The sequence below is a fragment of the Synchiropus splendidus genome, chromosome 15 (genome assembly GCF_027744825.2).
Source record: "Synchiropus splendidus isolate RoL2022-P1 chromosome 15, RoL_Sspl_1.0, whole genome shotgun sequence".
In the NCBI taxonomy this organism is placed as follows: Eukaryota; Metazoa; Chordata; class Actinopteri; order Syngnathiformes; family Callionymidae; genus Synchiropus; species Synchiropus splendidus.
In genome coordinates this window covers 13948036-13967662 of record NC_071348.1, presented here as the reverse complement: position 1 = coordinate 13967662, position 19627 = coordinate 13948036, and the positions used below count along the sequence as shown (strand labels likewise).

At 41.0% G+C, this 19627-nt stretch overlaps 2 protein-coding genes across 8 annotated transcripts in view; one reads left to right on the top strand and one right to left on the bottom strand.

Moving 5' to 3' along the window:
- Nucleotides 1–19627, bottom strand: part of LOC128771593 (uncharacterized) — a 52123-nt gene that overhangs the window by 11905 nt on the left and 20591 nt on the right. The gene's annotated exons all lie outside the window — the stretch shown is intronic.
- ca14 (carbonic anhydrase XIV) lies at nt 1111–11574 on the top strand. 6 transcript variants are annotated; one of them, XM_053887058.1, is made up of 13 exons: nt 1111–1233; nt 1525–1548; nt 4063–4242; nt 4422–4567; nt 4980–5075; nt 5145–5211; nt 5337–5494; nt 5841–5967; nt 7386–7409; nt 7481–7565; nt 7674–7707; nt 8302–8355; nt 10949–11574. In XM_053887058.1, exons 1-12 carry the CDS (start codon nt 1164–1166, stop codon nt 8311–8313), a joined length of 1023 nt encoding a protein of 340 aa, XP_053743033.1. In that variant the 5' UTR covers nt 1111–1163; the 3' UTR covers nt 8314–8355; nt 10949–11574. The 6 variants fall into 6 exon arrangements, with proteins under 6 accessions (XP_053743033.1, XP_053743028.1, XP_053743032.1 ...); XM_053887053.1 differs by having other exon boundaries at nt 7674–7715; XM_053887057.1 differs by having other exon boundaries at nt 7671–7707.

Sequence of the window (19627 nt, the reverse complement as noted above, 5' to 3'; positions counted from 1 at the left end):
ATTAGAAATAAACAAGGGAAATAAGAAATACAATAATTATTAATTTTATTTTTGGACAGTTACATGACGACAATATGCTCGCTTCTCTACAGGGAATCAATAATTATGTTGCATCAGCAGAGGGAGCAGAACATGTCAGTCATATTGAGAGCACTGGACCCATCAGTACTGCTGAACACTGCAATCATAATTTTCTTATGTTTATTGATGAAGCCTCTGGTCTCTTCTCTTGCTACTGGAAATAATTCCTTGCTAGCATAGTAATGTTTTAACAGCAGAAATAAAACATGTGCACTTTTTGTTTTGCTTTTTCACCATGATTATTGAAAATGAATTTGGTTTCTTAACTCCACTTAACAGGGACTGGCAGGAAAAGGAGGGGGGCAGCCTGGAAAGGTTTCCATCCTCTTTAGTGTCCTTTATTTGCCACAGTCTTCTCTGCTTCAGTTTGCATTGTTAGATGTGTTATTATTCAGGAGCAGTAGATAGTGACTGAATTACTGTAGGTTGCACAGCGTTTGGTTTGATGTCATACAGTCTGCATCTGCGTTCTCGCCACCTCACCGGGAAGCCTGTTTGGTCCTTTCAGACACCAAAAGCATGAAGGAGGGGCGGCATGTAGCTCAATAGCTTGTGTTTGGCAATACTGTGACTAAATTAGCAAGTCCGTTACTAACGCCTCTAGAGATGCAAAAAAAATCACCCAAATTGTGTATGTCTTATTTCTGAATCAGAGAGAGATGAAACAGCTTTTCATCTATCTTCACCGTCTTCATGTGTTAGTCTCCATTGGCTCCAGATTTGTCCAAACCTTAGGTTTTCTCCAGACTCTTTTGTCCAATTAACAAAGAGTGACAAAACTCTTGGGGAGTATGACTGTATTCTTTTTACCCACCATCTTTCCAACTGGACCCCACAGCTTTGGGGCCCATGTGACAGAAAAGAGACACTGTGTATAGCATGAAACAGTTGTGGCAGGTGGGATGGCCGAACCCCACCAGTCTCCCCCTTCGCTTACTCCCTGAGTGTGTGCGTGTGTGTGTGTGTGTGTGTGTGTGTGTGTGTGTCACACTCTTTGCCACCTCCTCCTCTCTCTTTCCTCACTTGGTCCTCAACCCTTGATTCATTTGATTTAGTTTTGTGTAAGGACGAGAGCGGCTCACATGGACCCTTTGGCTCTCTTCCTTCTTCTATTGCTTCAGTGTTTTCAGTGGACACCTGTTCCTGCATCTGGTAAGAACCTTCAATGCTATTAAACATTTTTTCCTCCATATTTCTTTGTCATTTTCAAAGTAGTCCTGTATGGTTGAGCAATCCTGATTCAGAAGTATTTAAATTTCATCACTTGAATAACCGTTTTGTACAGATTTTATGAGTTGTGAATCAGTAAATTGTATGGCAATAGCTTCACCCTCACATGATTTTATTTTGCTTTCCACTGTTACAAATTAAGAAGGCCAATTGTTATTTAAAAGAAGGTGATACAATACATTTATAAAAGCAGTTTTTTTCCTTCTTCTTCAGATGACATCTCTTGGACCTACACTGGTAAGTTCATTTATTTGTCTCATGTAAACTGAATGATAGCTACAAAACGATGCAAAACAAGCCATACAAATAAGTATGTAGACTGCTGGACTGAAAGACTTTTCCTTTGTGAAATATTTCTCGGTATTTTGGGTACAGTTAGTGTCTTCCTCCAAGCGCTCCGTTACCCCTCTTCCACCCTCATTCTGTATTAGTAACAGTTGAATAAGCTGGCATGAACACAAGTTACAAAAAGAAGATGGAGGGAGGAGAACGATAGTGGCTGACATGGGGGCGTCCAGGAACAAGTCAGGTGCACGCTGAAGCCCCATGTGAGAGAGGGAGAGAGAGAGGGAGATGGGACGGGAAGAAGCTAAAGCATACCAAATTGTACCCCGTATTGTTGCAGCATACAATAATCAGTGTGTTCATTGTGTTGTGGACTCACACTGGCTGCCTCTGCTGTGGACAATGACATTGTGGGAATGAATGGCGCTCACACTTTGCCACTCCGGTGAATTCAGGAGGGAAACACAAACTATTTACTCACACGAACTGTGCGGACTTTCATTCCTGTAAAAGACTAATGCAAGGATGCAGACCTCATTGAACCATCGGTGCCCTGCAATGATTGCTCCATGGAAGTACACTAGAAGGCCTGTTCACACAAGACACACATTTATCAGGAGAGCTTCTGTATGGTTTTGAATTATAGAGACAATTAAAATGCAACAAGAGCAAGAATGGCACAAAGGGTCAGATTTCTGGCCTCCGGTTACTATGGAGACCTTCGAGAGGATGAATGGCAGGATTCACTTTTGAAGTGAATCATCGAGGATTGAGGAGTGAAGCTAGGTGGCAGGCGATGTTGAGGTGATTATATAGCAAGACATTGTAGCCTGCATCACACATTTTGTATCTTAGTTATGTTTATCACAAAAGAAGACAGTTTATCAAATGCACGGGTGTGAAATTCCATCACACAGTTGAAAACACAGTTGCCTGAGTATGGGGAAAACAACTTTGATAACTGTGGCAGGAATGACATGAACCTTTAGAGAACCAGACAAATACTCAATATTACTTGTAAAATATAGCTGAGTTTCAGCTTGATGTTTTGTGTTCCATAAGTGGTGCCGATGTGATCGTGAAAACAGGAATTAACTAATGAAACATACGGTAAATATCAAGGTCAGAAAAGAGCCTTGGTTGAGCTGGACAGTCCGTGTGTGGAGTTTCCGCTTGTTGTTATTGATAAAAATACAATACAGAGTCATTTGACAGCCAGAATTCAGATACACTTAGTTATTAATAACCAAAAGAGATTAAATATGTATTCTATTTAATATTTTTTACCACATGTCTGGAGACTACATGTAAAAAAAAAAAGATAATCTGTTAGCCACATTTAGGGACACTGCCTGCACCATCTTGATCACGGTCCAACATTGGAGCCAATTCAGTGAGAAAACAGATGGAAGGAACGCAGGCACATACAAACACACAAGAGCTCATGAAAGAAAACAGAACAGGGTAGAACTTTTTTTTTAGAGTTTGAGGACGTATTCAGGTGGCTCAATTTTGGCGAATTTCTGACCTCTCTATTACGACTTCATACAGTTGAAAATGAATATTTGGAGCAGGCATTTAAGGGCTTAAATAAATAAGTCAAATACCATTCTACAATTTTAAGAATTTAAAACCAAGGACCTGACGTTGTCCAAAATCTTAATAAGTGCAATAATATTCTCCTTTCAAAATTGAGATTACAATTGAATTGAAGAGTTGATTTGGAGTTATTTTATTTGAGTAAACTAACTGAAACCTAAAAACAATCCATAGATAATCCACAATTTTTAAGTGTAAAGGAAAATAAAATGTAGTACCTATAGTATGAAAAAAATTCCAAGTAAAAATTGAATACATGTTGTGTGTAGACTCACATTATGAACCTTCTCAACACAGGCACGTAGGCAACACTTCTGAAACAAGTTGCTACAAAAGGATGACAAAATATTTTAAGACGAAATGCTCATGATTCACACAAAACTGGAACATGTGGTAATAGAGAAATGCGTGGGCATGACGCTTGCTACTTCTAAAGAATGACTTTGTCTTAGATTTCCTTTTTTGCTTGCCACGTATTTCAACCCCCTGGTTTTCCACTTCCATCTCAACCACTTTTAATCACTTGTTATATAATGAAATATGTATCCAAATCTGTAAGTGACAACTCCAGTTAGGTTTCCTTTCTTGGAAAGACACCCCTGTCTTTTACACTAGGACAGCACAGAGCGGGGAGCTGAGAATTAGCTCAGAAAAAAAGGGCGGATAAAAGTGTCCCCCCCGACTGGACAGTCCTGCGCCTGTCTTGCTATTTTGTGTGAGCTATTATTTTTGTTAAATTAGACAAATCTGTCATAGGAAACAATCGTCCTGTGTAATTAAATGTTGTTCAAAAGAGGCTTTGACGGCATTACTGGGAGCCGCTGAGTCGTGTGATGTGGTGACATCATTGTTTTTTCTTTGCTGAAGGACTGGTGGGACAGTCCGAGTGGTCCGAATATTTCAGCGACTGTGGTGGCACTTCGCAATCTCCTGTTGATGTGGTGACCACTCAAACTAAATATGACCCCGGTTTGCTCCCTCTTACCCCCCTGGGGTATGAGCAACATGGCAACAGGCCCTTCACGCTGTACAACAACGGACACTCAGGTAACTATGGCAGTCGGTAATCTCTTGGGAAGCGGAGCACTTTCATGGTTGTATAAAATGTGCTATGACTCTCCTAATTTTTCACAACACTGCCACTCCTGGAAGATAAAAGTCATGCTTTCACTCATGAATCACATTGCCAGTCACTGAAAATAAATCTCACCCTGTCCTTGTATTAGCTGTGATCGAGCTGCCGGACTGGATGGGCATAGGGGGGCTTCCTTGGCTTTTTACAGCCGTGCAAATGCACCTGCACTGGGGCAGTGGCGGTCCAGGACCCGGAGGCAGTGAGCACACCATCAACGGACAGAGTGCAGATGCAGAGGTATGATCAGGGAAATATTTCAAAACACATCTCATCAGAAATTTGGATCTCAATAAATATGACTTTGAAAAAACATTTTTAATACAGGCTTAAATATAGTGTATCTTATGATAATGATTTTGAAGCTAGACACTATGAAAAACTTCTACATCATCTCAGACTTAACCTGGATTCACACCAAATAAAGTCATGACTGAAAATGAAAGAATCCCAATATATATGTTATATGTAATCACCAGTGTTTCTTGTTTCACCATCTGTGTCAACACTGTGATTCAGCGTTTCATCATTTCATCAGAACTCCAAGTGAACGCAACTGCTTATGTCAGGCCAAATGATTCAGAGGACTGAGTGAAAGGGTCAAGTGTTCTGACAAATGTAAAATTAACAAAAAAAAATCGTTCCCTTCCAGCTACATGTGGTGCACTACAACTCTGAACTGTACCCAAACATGACTGCTGCCATGACACAGAAGAACGGCCTGGCTGTTTTAGGGATACTCATTGTGGTAACAATTCAGCCTTCCAACTGTGCAACTAAGTATGCAAATTCTTCATTTTGGCCTTGACTTTTCCAGCTGGGAGAGGAGACAAACCTGGCTTTCAACAACATCCTCAACTACTTGAGCCGCATCAGACATGCAAGTGGGTCTCTACTGTTCACAGGGAAATACAACTATCATGAGTAGTAATAATAATATCATGAGTAGTAATAATAATAATGGCATATTAATAACACTTATTCTGCAACGTTACTTTTCAAACCTCAGACCAAAGAGTGTTGATCCCAGCTTTTGATGTTCGCTCACTGCTGCCGAAAGATTTGAGAAGCTACTATCGCTACAACGGGTCCCTGACTACACCACCCTGCTACCAGAGTGTGATGTGGACACTCTTCCATGAGAGAGTACAGATTTCAAAAGCACAGGTGAGCTGGAATATACAGAGTTGAACGGTAGGATGTTTCATCACTGCTCACTATTTTGATGACCCAGTCTCAAATAACTGAGTCTGTGCTTTAGTGCTTTAATATTCAAATCACTGCATTTAATTATTTACTGCAGATAGTCGAGAAGCAAATAACTAGATTCAAATATCACACATTACGTCTTGGTGGATTTCATTTTCAATTACTTCTTGTTGTCACGACAAGACTCAATGAAAAATAAATAAATAAGTAACGGAACACCAAAAGGCTGGTATTATTTAAACTCAGGTCAGCGTAATCACCCGGTCATATGTTTTGATATCTGCCATTCTGACCTCTAAAACAGCTGCTAAAGATGGAAACGATACTTTACTCCAGTAAAAGCGAAGATCCAGAGAGGATTCTGCTGCAGGACAATTACAGAGTGACACAACCGCTCAACCACAGGGTCGTCTTTTCCTCCTTTAGTGCAGGTAAGAGGAACTGTGGAACATACTGCAAGACAACATGTGACACTACGATGAATTGCACAGTGGATTGAATACCACAGAGCACTAGATTCAGATCAATATAAGCATCAATAGTTTGAGTTTGTTGAAGTGGCTTTGTCAATAATAAAAACAAGCTGTTCTTCTATTGTGGGGTTTCACCAGTCCGATCATGTGACAGTACGAGATCAAACGCAAAACAATCACATCACTTGCTAAAGGAACACTTCTGCAGGGTCCCATCTCGGCACTCATAGATCAACAACAACAACAAGGCAGTGGGTGGCCATGTGAAGCCAAGTTGGCAATTAGCACACGACATGAGCACAGGGTGGAATGTGGGGGGAAATGCCGGAAAATAGAGGATTACTGGTCACTTGTCTGAGACTTTGAGAGACTTGAGAAGGAAAACGTCAAAACACACTGCAGAGGGGTTCAAGTTAGAAAGCCTGTTTTTGTGCTGATTAGGCAAACAAAATAGCAAATATCTGAACAGTGTGAACATGGTTTGCAATGGACAGAGGCGAGGAAGAAGACGGCACAAAGGGATATCATCTCTACATTGAGGAAAATGAGCTACAAGGGAAGGCCAGTTGTTATATTTGCAAAAATATCATTAGAATTGTTCGAATAGTATGATGGCAAAATAAGGCAACCCCAAGTAAAATTACTTTGGAAAGGTCTAGAGCAGTAATCTATAATGTTCAGGAATATGTGTGGGAAAAATAGATGATTCAATTGAATGAATAAACACAAGGGCATCCTATAATAATAATAATAATAATAATAATAATAATAATGAGCTTTATTTATATAGCACTTTTTAGAATGCTGTTAGCCGGTTAGAATTAAGGAAATGTGAGGATGATATTTACACATAAAAGTGAGGTTTTAGCAGCGGTTTAAAGGTGGCAGTGCATGTTGTGTTTGGGATCTCCTCTGGTAGACTGTTCCAGAGTTGAGGGGTCCTGACAAAGAAAGCTCACCTGAGGAGAGGAGAACCCTGGGCCCAGTTCTCTATTGTAGTGGGTATTCAAGCCATGAATCATCAAAATCTTAAGGTGGATTCTAAAATGGACAGGGGGATGGTGCGGAGAAGCAACCACTGGAGTGACGTGCTGTTAGAGCCAGTTAGATGCTGAGATGCAGAGATCTGAACCAGCTGAAGACGAGATTTCTTGTTGATGCCAGTGAGCATCTTCTTAGAGGACTTTTTTGGGCAATATTTTGTGAAAAAAAATACCTTCAGAAGCAGTCCAAGTTCACCCTACCCAAGTTCACTCACTCTGAAATCGGGCAATGGGTTTAACAAAAGTATTGTCAAACTCTTCAGAATATATCAACTACAATTTGTATTTGCCACGGTGTGCACTTCTGATCATTCACTTGTGTTTCTATTGTAGAATCCTGGAAAGAACTCTCCTCAGGTTAGTTGACTATGCGAATATGGGTCAACCAAAACAGTATGGTGAGGAGTTAGATTTTGTTTTTTCTCCAGGGGAAGTGACCGCCGTGGTGATCGGAGTGATGTGCGGCTGCGTAGCCTTGGCAGTAATTGTTCGCTTCATCGTGAAGACGATACGGTAAGATGACCTGCGGTCTGGCTGTTTGTTTCTGATCAACATTAAAAGGAGTGGTCAATGAAATCAACCGTTGAACTGTCTCATTCTAAGACCTTGGTCTCTCAGCAGATACTTTACTCTCCTTCATCGTGAGACAGTCGTGGTAAACAGGTGGCAAATGTGATCTCAGTACTGACCAGGAACAACTACCAAAAAGCAGACATGCTTACTCCAACCCTTGCGTGCCGAGCAAGTCATTTCTAACAGAACAGTTTTCACCTCCTGCTTGTTAACACAAGTGGGCCAGGTATCTGTAAATTCTCTGTCTGGGAAAACGGAAAACAATATGAACTGGCTCAAAGATCAGCGGGGGAGGGGAGGGGGGTAATCCGATCGACTTCTGCTGCAATTATTTTCCTAATACTTTGTTTCCTTTAATCATGACTGGTGCAGTAACATGGAGCTGTTGAAATTTACAAGCTGACTGACCCTTCCGTCGCTTCGACAAGCTGCTCCCAAAATGCTCTTTGGACACATTGAATGATTCAATAATTGGTCAGCACAATTTCTGTAGATATAAAGCAGGCAGAGACCCTCAGTGGCAATTTGGGAGCAGCTCTCTGTCTTCATATTAAATCAGCTATAGTAAGCCTTTTTGACAACAACATAAGAGGTGATGGTTTTTTAATAACCGCACAGAGTCATTGGCTGTGAGTCTCATTCAATCTTGTTTTTGTGTCTTGTGATCTTGTGGCAGCTCTACCTCTAGCTGGGACGTCCTGCACAGCAACCGGCCTGCTCCCATGCAAAGGTTTTCAACATGATTATGAATGATTCTTTGAACTTGAGATTCACTTCAAGCAACAAACATAATGTTCTAACCCCTCTTTCACTCTCATGAATGATCTGGCATTCAATCATGACTTCAGCGCTAACATACTGCTGCTTCGTCATTTAGTCACTCAAAACCACCTACGCTGTCGTTGTACTCCACATGACCAAAAGTATTTGCTCACCCATCCAAATTATCACTATAGGATGCCACCTGTCCAACAAATCCAGTCGTGAAATGACCTTGCGCCTAAATATTCCACAGTCAACTGTCGGCCTTATTATAAGAACATGGAAGAGTTTGGGAACAACAGCAACAAAGTGGTCAGCCATGTAAACTGCAGGATTGGAGTCAGCGGATGATGAGGCGCATAGTGGAAACAGGTTGCCCACTTTCTGCAAGGTCAGTTGTTACAGAGCTCCAAACTTAATGTTGCTTTCAGATTAGCCCAAGCACAGTATGCAGAGCGCTTCATGGAATGGGTTTCCATAGCCGAGCAGCTGCATCCAAGCCATACATCACCAAGTGCAATGCAATGCCACTGGACTATAGAGCAGTGGAGACGTCTTCTCTGGAGTGACGAATCACGCTTTTGCATCTGGCAATCTGATGGATCAGTCTGGGTTTGGAGGTTGCTAGTGGAACGGTACATTTCGGACTGCATTGTGCCAAGTGTGAAACTTGGTGGAGGAGGAATTATGGTGTGCGGTTGTTTCTCATGAGTTGGGCTTGGCCCCTTAGTTCCAGTGAGAGGAACTTTGAATGCTTCAATATACCGACATGGATGACAGAGTGTGGTGGGGATGACTTGAACACGATAGAACACCTTTTTTGGGATGAATTATAGCAGAGACTGAGAGCCAGGCCAACAACATCACCAATGCGCTTTTGGAAGAATGGTCAAAAATTCCAATAAATACACTCCTCAACCTTGTGGACAGTCTTCCCAGAACAGTTGAAGCCGCAAATGGTGGCTCGACATCATATTGAACCCTGTGGGTTAGGAATGGGATGGCACTTAAGTTCATATGTGAGTCAAAGCAGGTGAGCAAATACTTTTGCTAATATAGTGTATTTAACTGTGTGCACTTCGTGTGTGAGTCATGACTTTGGTTTGGTGTAGTGCTTTACTGTCATTCATTTGTGTTTCACTGTCAAGTCATTACTTTTGATCTTAGAAGTCTCTTCTCTGGAGCACTTTATCAGTTTCTGTGTCTCACACATTTCCTTGAAAATCCCAATGTTGTTTTGGTTTTTCATTTCCTTTGTCAGTGAGTTCCACATTTTCCCTCCCAATACTGCAGTGTACATTTGTCTCAGTGTGGTTCCAGCATATGGTTGGTAGAAGTTCCCTCTTCCTCACTGCACCTGCTCATCAGGAGTTAGTTGAAACAGTCTTTCTAGATGATCCGGTAGCACTCCAGTCTTCTGGCTGTAAACATGACCAGCAGTGTTTGTCTCTCAACCAGCTCAGGTAGCTTCAGCACGCTTTAGCAACAAGTTCATTGGTATGCGCTCTGTATTATGCCTGATACATTATTCTAATAGCCTTCTTCTCAAGCAGAAACAGTGGTCGTATTACTTTGGCATGTGACTCCGTAGAGCAAGTGTGAGAGTGTCAGAGTACAGTACAATGTTCTCAATGCTCCCTCCGTCAAGTAGTATTTGCATTTGTTCATCATCGACAGCTGTCTGGATATTTTAATTCTGTTGTTGGTTATGTGTAGTTTCCATATGAGCTGCTTGTCTACACTGAAACCCAGAAATTTCACCTCTGATACTTGAGCTAATTGTCAAACATATGGTGCTGTAGATGTCCAGACCACATCCCTGACAATGAATATAAAGGTTGAGTCAACGTCAAGTCACTTAGGGTGAAGCTGCTTTGTCCTTGTTTATATGAGTAAATTTAGGCAGGTAAAATAATCAGTCGATTATCACCAGGAAGATCTGTAATATATGATAACTTGTTTGTGAATTTAAATCACCATACTGTTTATACGCATTTATATCATATTCCAAACTCCTTCTTTATATTACAATATTGTTGTTTTGGGTTTTTTTTTTCAAAGAAAAAATACTGAAACAAAAAACAAAAATCATATCCATTGATTAGATGGAATATGAAAGGTGATCCTCAAAAGTGACCAAAGCATATGAAGATTTTAATATACAATGTTTTATTAATTATCATTATTATTATTTTAATTACATTGGAAAACAGGAAAAACAGTCAAAAGCCATGTATAAAAAGAAAGAAACTGAGGAAATCAAGTTAAACAAAGAATTTACCATGTTGGATTTAGAGTGGGAGTTGTAATATATATATATATATAACTCACTGACAAAGGAAATGAAAACAACATAGGGATATATATATTCTACACGACGCTTCAGAGACAAAATGATAACACATTAGAAGCTGGTGTGGAGGTGAGCCATCAGTAGCTAACTGAGCTAACTGAGCTCTTTTGAATGTGTTGACAAATAGTGACCTCTGCTGGACTATGTGCCAAATAACAGTAGCATGTCTCACTTCTTCTGGAGTGGTGAAATTAGTTTTTTTTTTCAGGATGAAAGAGCCAGAGAAAGCAGCAGAGAACAAACAAGACACAGATCTTAACTCCACCACTCAAGGTGGACAGAAAGAAGAACCCTCTCCGCCACCACCTCAGTTGGAACCTTAACAAAAAATCTCGACCTCGACAGGTCACTCTCCCTCCCCATGGTACAGTTGTTACTGCTAATCCAGTCCTGATTCAGGGATTAAAAGCGTTTTCTACTGTGGTTCACGTTTGCTACTGTGGTACATGAAAGGACACAGGCGGGAAGCAGCCTTGGACATGGGCAGGCTTAATTCACTTTGCACATGAAGCACTTGTCTTGAAGTAATGATGCAACATTTCGCCTCTAGCTCCTATTACGTGGCTCTGGTCATGGCTGACAGATAATTTGTACATATTTTGTATCTGTATCTGCTGTAATTCCATCCAGCACAAGCACTCAGCACTGTCGATGCATTAAAAATGTGTCATTAAATGAAGGCAACCTTTTATTATTAATGTGTTTTAGGAATCTACCAACGATGCACTCAAACTAGTCAGTGTCCCAAAGGATTGAGATGTAATAGTGATTACATTCGGTCAACCGTGGTGATTCTTCATGTTAGTTGCTTGCTGCCACATTAAAAAGACCTGAAAAGCAAAAATAGACTTCCGTTATTCCGTTTCCTTTTTCGATTTTGACAGACAAATCAAAATTGTGTCGGTGGTCGACGGCTCGCTTCCCCTTCCACATCTCCTTCATCAGGTAGTGATTTAATAACTTTTCCTTGTTTATTGTTCTTTATATTCATTTGACATTATGCTTGTTGTGCTTTCCAGTCTAGACGAACTCGAATACATGTGGAGATTTCTTCTTCTTCTTAACCTTTACTTGCTCCACGTCCCGCTGCATCTAGATTATGCTGTCACTTGCTTGATAATTTTATGCGTGATAAATACCAAAACTAGCCATCTAACGTTAAAAACACACGATCCTGTGATAACTTTAAAATCTGATCAGCGCAGATTTGAACATCATGTTAAACCTTTCCTGTCTCCTCACTGGACCGTGGTCAGGTGTCACAGGGGAGGTGCGCACACTCCAGGGTTTAATGTCCTTTTCGTCGGCTGGAGCTCGAACAGGGATGAGTCGAGTCTTAGACAGAGCGTTATTTTGGTTTATTTCTTCACAGCTCGAACTCGACACGTACCGGCCACTTCTTCACTTTTTCTTCCCAGAGAGACGTCAGTCTCCCGGCAACCCCTCCCACACGCAGCGGCCACACAAACACATACACGAACAGCGCACCTAAAGCAGACACTGCTCACTCACTCCTACAACAATCACCAGCCTTCACTGCGCCTGCGCGAGAACCGCGCAGCCGAAAACATGGCGCTCGGTTATTACTGAAGTGAGAGAGCTGTCTGCGTCCCGGTTACAACAGTTTTCTCGTTTTCGAGGTAAACTATTCAGTTCGATCTATTTTCTCTCGACTTTTTAATTGACAATATGTTTTCTTGTTATATCTACAAATGAAGCTGTCATCTTGATTTATGCACGTCAGCGGTTTAACTTACAGTTATCTGTTCAATGTCGAAACAGACCTTTTGAAACAGCGAGCCACTGCTACTGTTTGACACGACACTTCTAAAATCCCCAAGTTGAATGTCATGTTGAAACTGCAAATAATCACTTTTGCAACCCTTCTTTGGAAATCATGTGTTTTTTCTGTTCTTCTTCAGTTATACTGAAGTGTCAGACCAGCAATTATTCTTCAGGTGACTCACTGAGAAGACATTTGAAATAATAATTTTCCTAGATTGCAAGATCAGATGTAATTTATGCAATGAAAATGTGCCTGTGATGAAGAGCTGATTTTGTGTCTTGTTGCTTGCCAAGAAAATAACACGGAACATGTGATTTGAATCACAAGTCCAGAAATGAATGGGAGTTACGCTTGAATTGCTGGGGAACTTGTGAAGAGTTTGGTTCTTCTCAGCTGTGACGGAAAACCACATGCCATCCAGCCCCACTGGCATTCAGCGGTATAAATAGAGTGAGCACTTCCATGTACTGGGAGCACAACAGTAGCCACTCCTGCAACGAAGTAAACGGATTGTGGGGCTGGGATTCTGGACATCTGGCTGTGAGTCTTTCGCTACAAAAACAAAAGGTGCGCAAGTCAAATACTTTCTTTGAGCATTTGCACATAGCGATAGCTGTGTTCCTCCCCACTGTGTACTTGATACAGTGCAGTGGGAGGCAGCCCGGGCAGGCTACAACGACATACAGGCATGAGAAAGAACAAGAGTTGAATAAATCTTCGTCTAATTGATTTCATGTGTTTGTCGCAGGATTGCTAAAGAATGGCCATGTTTACAGTTTTGGCGACTCTCTCTGCTTGTCTTCTGCTGAGTCATCACGCTTTTGCGAAGAACGAGGCTCCATGCCAGCCGTCCAAATGGAACAATAGCTTTGACAAGTTTGTCAGACGCCACATCCGCTCTGGGTTCCCCACATCCCTCGATAAGAATGAATGGGAGAAATATATCCGGGGAAATGGCGGTTGTGACAGACCCACACAGTCCTTTATCCATCCAGAGGACCTGGAAAGAGTGAAAGCAGTTTGCTCCAACAATGGAGGAAAGGTATTCAAAGATAACCTGTGCATCAGCCAACAGACCTTCAGTTTCGTCACGGTGAGGAGTGAACCAGGAACTTGCGGGATCAGGAATATACGCGAAGAAGACAAGCATCTGATCTTAGGTTGTGATATTCTGGATAACCAGTGTCTGCCCGTCCATTTTGAGGGAAACCCGAACAACTTGAGGCCAAACAAGAATGCCTACGGCTGTCAAGATCCCCGTGCTAATGGGCAAGCTGCCAGCTTTAAAATGACTTCCATCTGGATTTTGACAGCCCTTTTGTTAGTTTACAGCTTAATCTGAGGAAGTTGGAATTTGGCTCCTCCTTGGTGCTGTTATTTCATGCTTGTTTTAGAAGATGCTTGTGCTACGTTGTGCCAAAACAGCAAACAGCGTTGAGGCTGTATAAAATGAAATGTTATTTACCCGTTGTCACATACCTGTGATAGATTGATGGCATCATCAAAAGAGAATGTAACTATATTTTCCATGCATTTGGATTGTCTTTTCACAAATAAAAAAATGTGTACTCAACAGGGATCATGGAATAATTTTGTCCAAATTTAGAAAAGTAGCCAATAGATTTCGAACAACACAAGACACACAGTTCTGTGTGTCTATACTGATGATGCATGCAAAGATCTTATTTAGAATACATTTCCTGTTTTTCAAATTAAAGATTCACTACCAGTGTGCAACACCATAATTTCCAAATAATAAATTGATAACTGATAACTACTGTTATATGCTAAATCAAGCTATCCAAACAGCTTGATATTGCATATAACGAACATCTCCTAAAAATGAAACCTCATGACATTTCACACCACTCCAAAACCTTAAACAGTTCTGGTGGTTCTTTCATGGACGAGTCTTTCTAAGAAGACTCTCTAATACATACCCACAGTCAACATTGCCTGCCTTTGGCTTAAAATGAAATTCACTACGAGCACTGGGTCTGCGTGTATATTTTCATGACCCACATATTGAAGGCCTGTGGCCGGCCGCTAGATGGCAGTGAATGTCCTTTGTTATTTAACGGGCTCAACTAATGTAGTTCACGCCTAAAGTATGTCAACACCTGATACAATACATGATAAAATGTGTGCATAACAGTCTGGTGAGGGACCATATTTGACAGTTGACAGAAAAGATGGTTTGGTCACAAAGAGAGGAGAGACAGTGGACATCTCGGAACTGGAGAAGATAACGATTATTACTATTAATATTATTACTATTGAGGTTTAAGGTTGTTATGAAGAATATAGTTGTGACTGGAAAATAAGAACGTGTTTGCCATTGATTGTTCTTGAATAACATTATTTCTGTTTCTGAAAAGAATTTTTTCGACCATTTTGTTGTTGCATTTGCTATGCTGCATTTTATGGTTCTGTATTTGACCTTATTGGTCATTTTATTCTTTAGCTATCGAATCTCACATACTCATAGCATTGATTCTCATCAAAGTAAAATGTTTGCATTTACAAAGTTATATTTCATTCAAGTAGATAAAATGGCTGCCTCGTTCCAAAAGACTGTTTTATGAAAGAAAGAATGACAAGCACTGCAAAAATGGCCAATGAAAAATCATCAGTCAAAAGCATTAAGGGCAGCTTAAACATCTTTTTGACAAAAAAGTTGCTGCATTTCAAGAGGCGTAGTCAGGTCACACTAACTCCCAACTGAGACGCTGGTTTGAAGCTGTGTTTCTGTCGAGATGTTCTTCTGTTTTTGAAGTTCACAGTTTTACGCACTGCAAAAGGAGTTTGATGATGGAGACTTCCAAGATTCTGAGGGATGTAAAATCTTGTAGACTGAGCCTGAGTGCTGTTCTGGAAGACCTGCAAGTATGTCATGTCTGTGACACTATGAAACATTAGTGCCATTGAGAGAGCTTGATTGCACCTTTAACAAATGTAATGCAATATTTAGAAAAGTGTTAGTGATACATTGAGGCGACTGAATGAAGTGAAATAGGACGTATTATGTAGGCTTATTATTAGAACGAACTTGTTTCAGAAGATGCTTGTGCTACGGCAGCAAGCAGCATTGAGGTTGTATAAAATGAAATGTTATTTCCTCGACGAGTCCTTTGTTCTGTGACAGATACATTGCATCATCAAAAGAGAATCAAACTATATTTTCCATGCATATGGATTGTTTCACAAATAAAAAAGTGTACTCTAGAGGGGTCATGGAATCATTTTGTCCAACTTTATTAAGTAGAATGAACTTACCGCCAATAGATGGCCACAACACTTTCACTTTCTGCTGTGAAACATTGGTGGCATTGGGAGAGCTTGTTTGAACCTTTAACAAATACAATTTCGTAAAGCGATTGATACAGTGAGGCCATCCAATCTGGTTAAATGGGACGTATTATGGAGGCTTATTATCAGAAGTAACTAATTCAGAAATGGATGAACTCTTAATAACGCTAATAAAACAACACGTTTTTATGGCCGTGTGAATTATATACAAGACTGGGTAACTAACTCCGACCACATCACCCTAACACCTTCATAACTCCCAGTAGACACAACATTCCTGTCAGCATATACCAACCACATATTGTCCAACTGAAACATACACAGTTTGCCTCTGGAGACAATCTATTTAAATTATGCGCACACATAAACTAACACTAGGACTAAGGGAAAGTGACAAACAATTGTGGTTTCAAATGAGAGAGGAAAAGCTACAAGAGTGAAAGAATGAGTGTAGAGTGAGCAGCACTGGAGGGACGCAGGAGAAGGATGCCAGGAGGGGAGATGCGATTTAAAAAAAATGCGGCTGCACTTTCACTGAACTGCTTCAGTTTTGAGAATAACAAAACACATATTGTAGACATAAATTTAAAGTGATAAGCAGTCAATCATGGGAAAGCATGCTTGTTTTTCTTCCCAGCTTTCCCTCAATCTCCTGTGATTATTATATTTGACCTCCACACTCTGCACTTCTTCTCCTCCCTCCTGTTGTCTCCACTCTTCCTGTCCAGCGGGAAGCAATTTAGCATTATTCGCTTTTACAGTGCTGTAGTGACGTGGCACTTTGGGGAGGCCTGTTGCATGGTTAAACTGTGGGCGGCAGTGAGACGATGGACAAAAGGCTTCATGAAGAAGCTGGACTGAAATAACAAAATTAATTGGCTTTTTTTTACTTAAAGCGCGTCTAATTCTAACCTGCTCTGCCCAGTCCAACTCATAAGAAACAGGCGTGATAATTAAAACCACAAAGGCTTGGGGGGCAGATGAGAAGGGGGGTGTCAGAGCAGAGAGGCGAATATAGGACAAAAGGAAAACCGTGTGAGTAAGACAGACGTCTGGACACAACTGCCCAGGCATCTGGAGGTGCATGCTCATATACACAAGGACACTCAGCTTGAAACGCACGCATATGCACACACTCTCTTTTTATCTTAGTCCAAAGATTTTAAATGTGACATGATGTGTCTGGACAGGATTCTGTGTTTGAGTCAGCTTTCCCAAGAAGATGAACACAGAGTAGTGCATGTTTGAGATTAGTGACGATGATAAGGCGCCACCCATTCAGTGAATAGTTTATGGTATAAAGATGACAAAAAGAAATACAAGGCCTAGATTCCCTAAATGCTACGACGATCTTTACGATCTCCAGTAATTGACTCCTCCAATCGGCCCTGTGGTTCTAGTTATGTTGTCACCTCTTGTAGTTTAATCATCCACACATGGTCTGGTGGGGTAGCAGCGCAGCACACTGTTTTGATAGCCAGCCTTTCTTAGTTAAATGGTAAAATAGTTAAAAACAACGGTGATCATTAAAAAAAAAGAATTGCATTTTCAACCCCACGTGGTAGTGGTTTATGTTGCAGATCAAGACAGCGGGATTTCACTTGCTATGCAGTAAAACTGTCTAGTATTTCATAAAAGGAGGAAAGAAAGTTACACCACTTTGCCTTGAGTAACTTTTAATTCTTCACTACCAGAGAATCAATGTACAGCCCTCTGAGAGATTCTGACCCCCCACTGACACCAAAGTAAATCACACCAGAAGGATATAGCAGTTCCCGGTACTGTTGTCTGCACGCATACTGGGTCCAGTGGCTTCCTATGAGGCTAAAGGCCACTGATAATGACTTCCAGGAGTTGGCGGCAGGGAAGGCCAGGGTCAAGTTCACATCTGGGATTACAGGGGTTACTGGGGTGAGCAGTTTTACTAGAGGTCATCTAGATGATAAAATAGAGAATGCCACTGAAGTGTGACTTTACCACGAGCTGATTACACACATTAACACGCACAAGCTGCAGCAGAGGACATAGAAATAAGTCCTTTGGTGGGACTCAAGCCAGTTTGTCTGGAATGCTACAACTCAGAAGTAGTAGTAGTAGTAAGTAGAAGTAAGTTGAATGTACAGATTGTTGAATAATTAGTTGCATCATTTCTTGTAGCAACATTATGCTTTAATACAACTCTACTGACAAGATGAATCTATACGTTCCGGCAAAACTTGTAACTGACTGGGTATTAGGCGGATGGGTTCTTTCCCTTCAAAGCAACTCCACCCCAGTACCTCTACCATTCGATTAATGCAATTATAGAATGGAATAAACAGCTGATGTCAAGGCTTTGTATCGTTCCATGAAACTCAAGTGACAAGGATGGGGCCCTGTGGTTCCTTATTTGAGAGTGTTGCCAGTTCAATGTGCAGCATTTGTGTTTCCTGCTTCAGTCCATTAAATTATAAGAGGACAACTGGTGACTGATGGTGACAGTGAGTAAGTGTATGTTTTCTGTGATAGACTACCAGGGTGTCCCCAATCTCTTGACTGACATAGCTGACATAGGTTCGAGACTACATGACATGAAAACACAAAGGAAGAAAGCATTCTGCTCTTAACCAAATGGAACACAACTAGCTCTCTCCCGAACTACTGTCAGTTCTTCCCCAGATTGTGATCCCTAACACGCTAGAGTAAAAATTCTCATTAAACACAGCCATTTTGTTATAAATTATGCCTTGTATTTTGGTAGTGAAAAGGGGGGAAAAAAGCATATGCTGGTGATTCAAAGCTGACCTTCTAAGATTAGAACAGTTTACAGCATCTGATAAAATTAGGCTTTATTTGCTGAGGAAATAGAAAACAATATGCTGAATCGCAGAAATACATTCCAAGCAAAACAGTAGCAATGTTTTTCCGCTGTGACCCTGCTCTGCCCAGCATGACAAAGTAAAGACATTCTAGCTCAGTATTTTTCACACAAGCTTGGCTTGACAGGAAACAGTGTGACAGTAGCAGAATAAACAAGACAGCAATGCAACAACTTATCAGTTCAGAGTACGGTGGGTGGTCAGAATGGTGGTGGGTTGCTGGGCACTTTCAATACAGTCAGCAAATTATCCTACAGCATGAGCCAGCGATCAAATGAGATGATCACGGATGTCAGTTTTGTATCTCAGTGTGAACATACACAAACACCATGAAATATGCTTTAGTTCCTAGATTTGTCTTTTGGTCTCCTCTCTGTTGGTTTTGCCTGACAAATGAAGTTGATTCACTCTTCACTTTTATAACATGCATTATGCAATCAAACTATACAGTAACCGACCCTAAAAATGACTGATATGGCTACGTCATCACAAAGATGTCGACTAACCACAGCTGGCATGTGCTTGTTTGCATCATTCTTGAACAATACACCAGCCACTACACTTGTTTTCACACGAGGATGTATAAAATGAAAATGATAGTTGATGATATCACCAACCAACAATGCACCGTCTATGAGAAAGTACACGGACGACACTGAACAAAAGAAGAGAGAGCACGCAGGAAGATAATAAGGCGCGAGATGACTGAAGTAAAGTTGGCACCAGAAGAGCAAGCTAATACTTCTTTTGCCTACATGGACAAACGACTCTCTCTTTACACAGTGTCACCTTCATTCTTCTGCTGTTTCTCAATCTCTCCATCTCTGTCATTCTCTGTTTGCCTTTGATCTTTTGCTCTTTCGTTGCTGACTCACTCTCCATATCCTTTCCTCTACAACAATGAGATGAAAAATGACATGCACTCCGCTCTTTA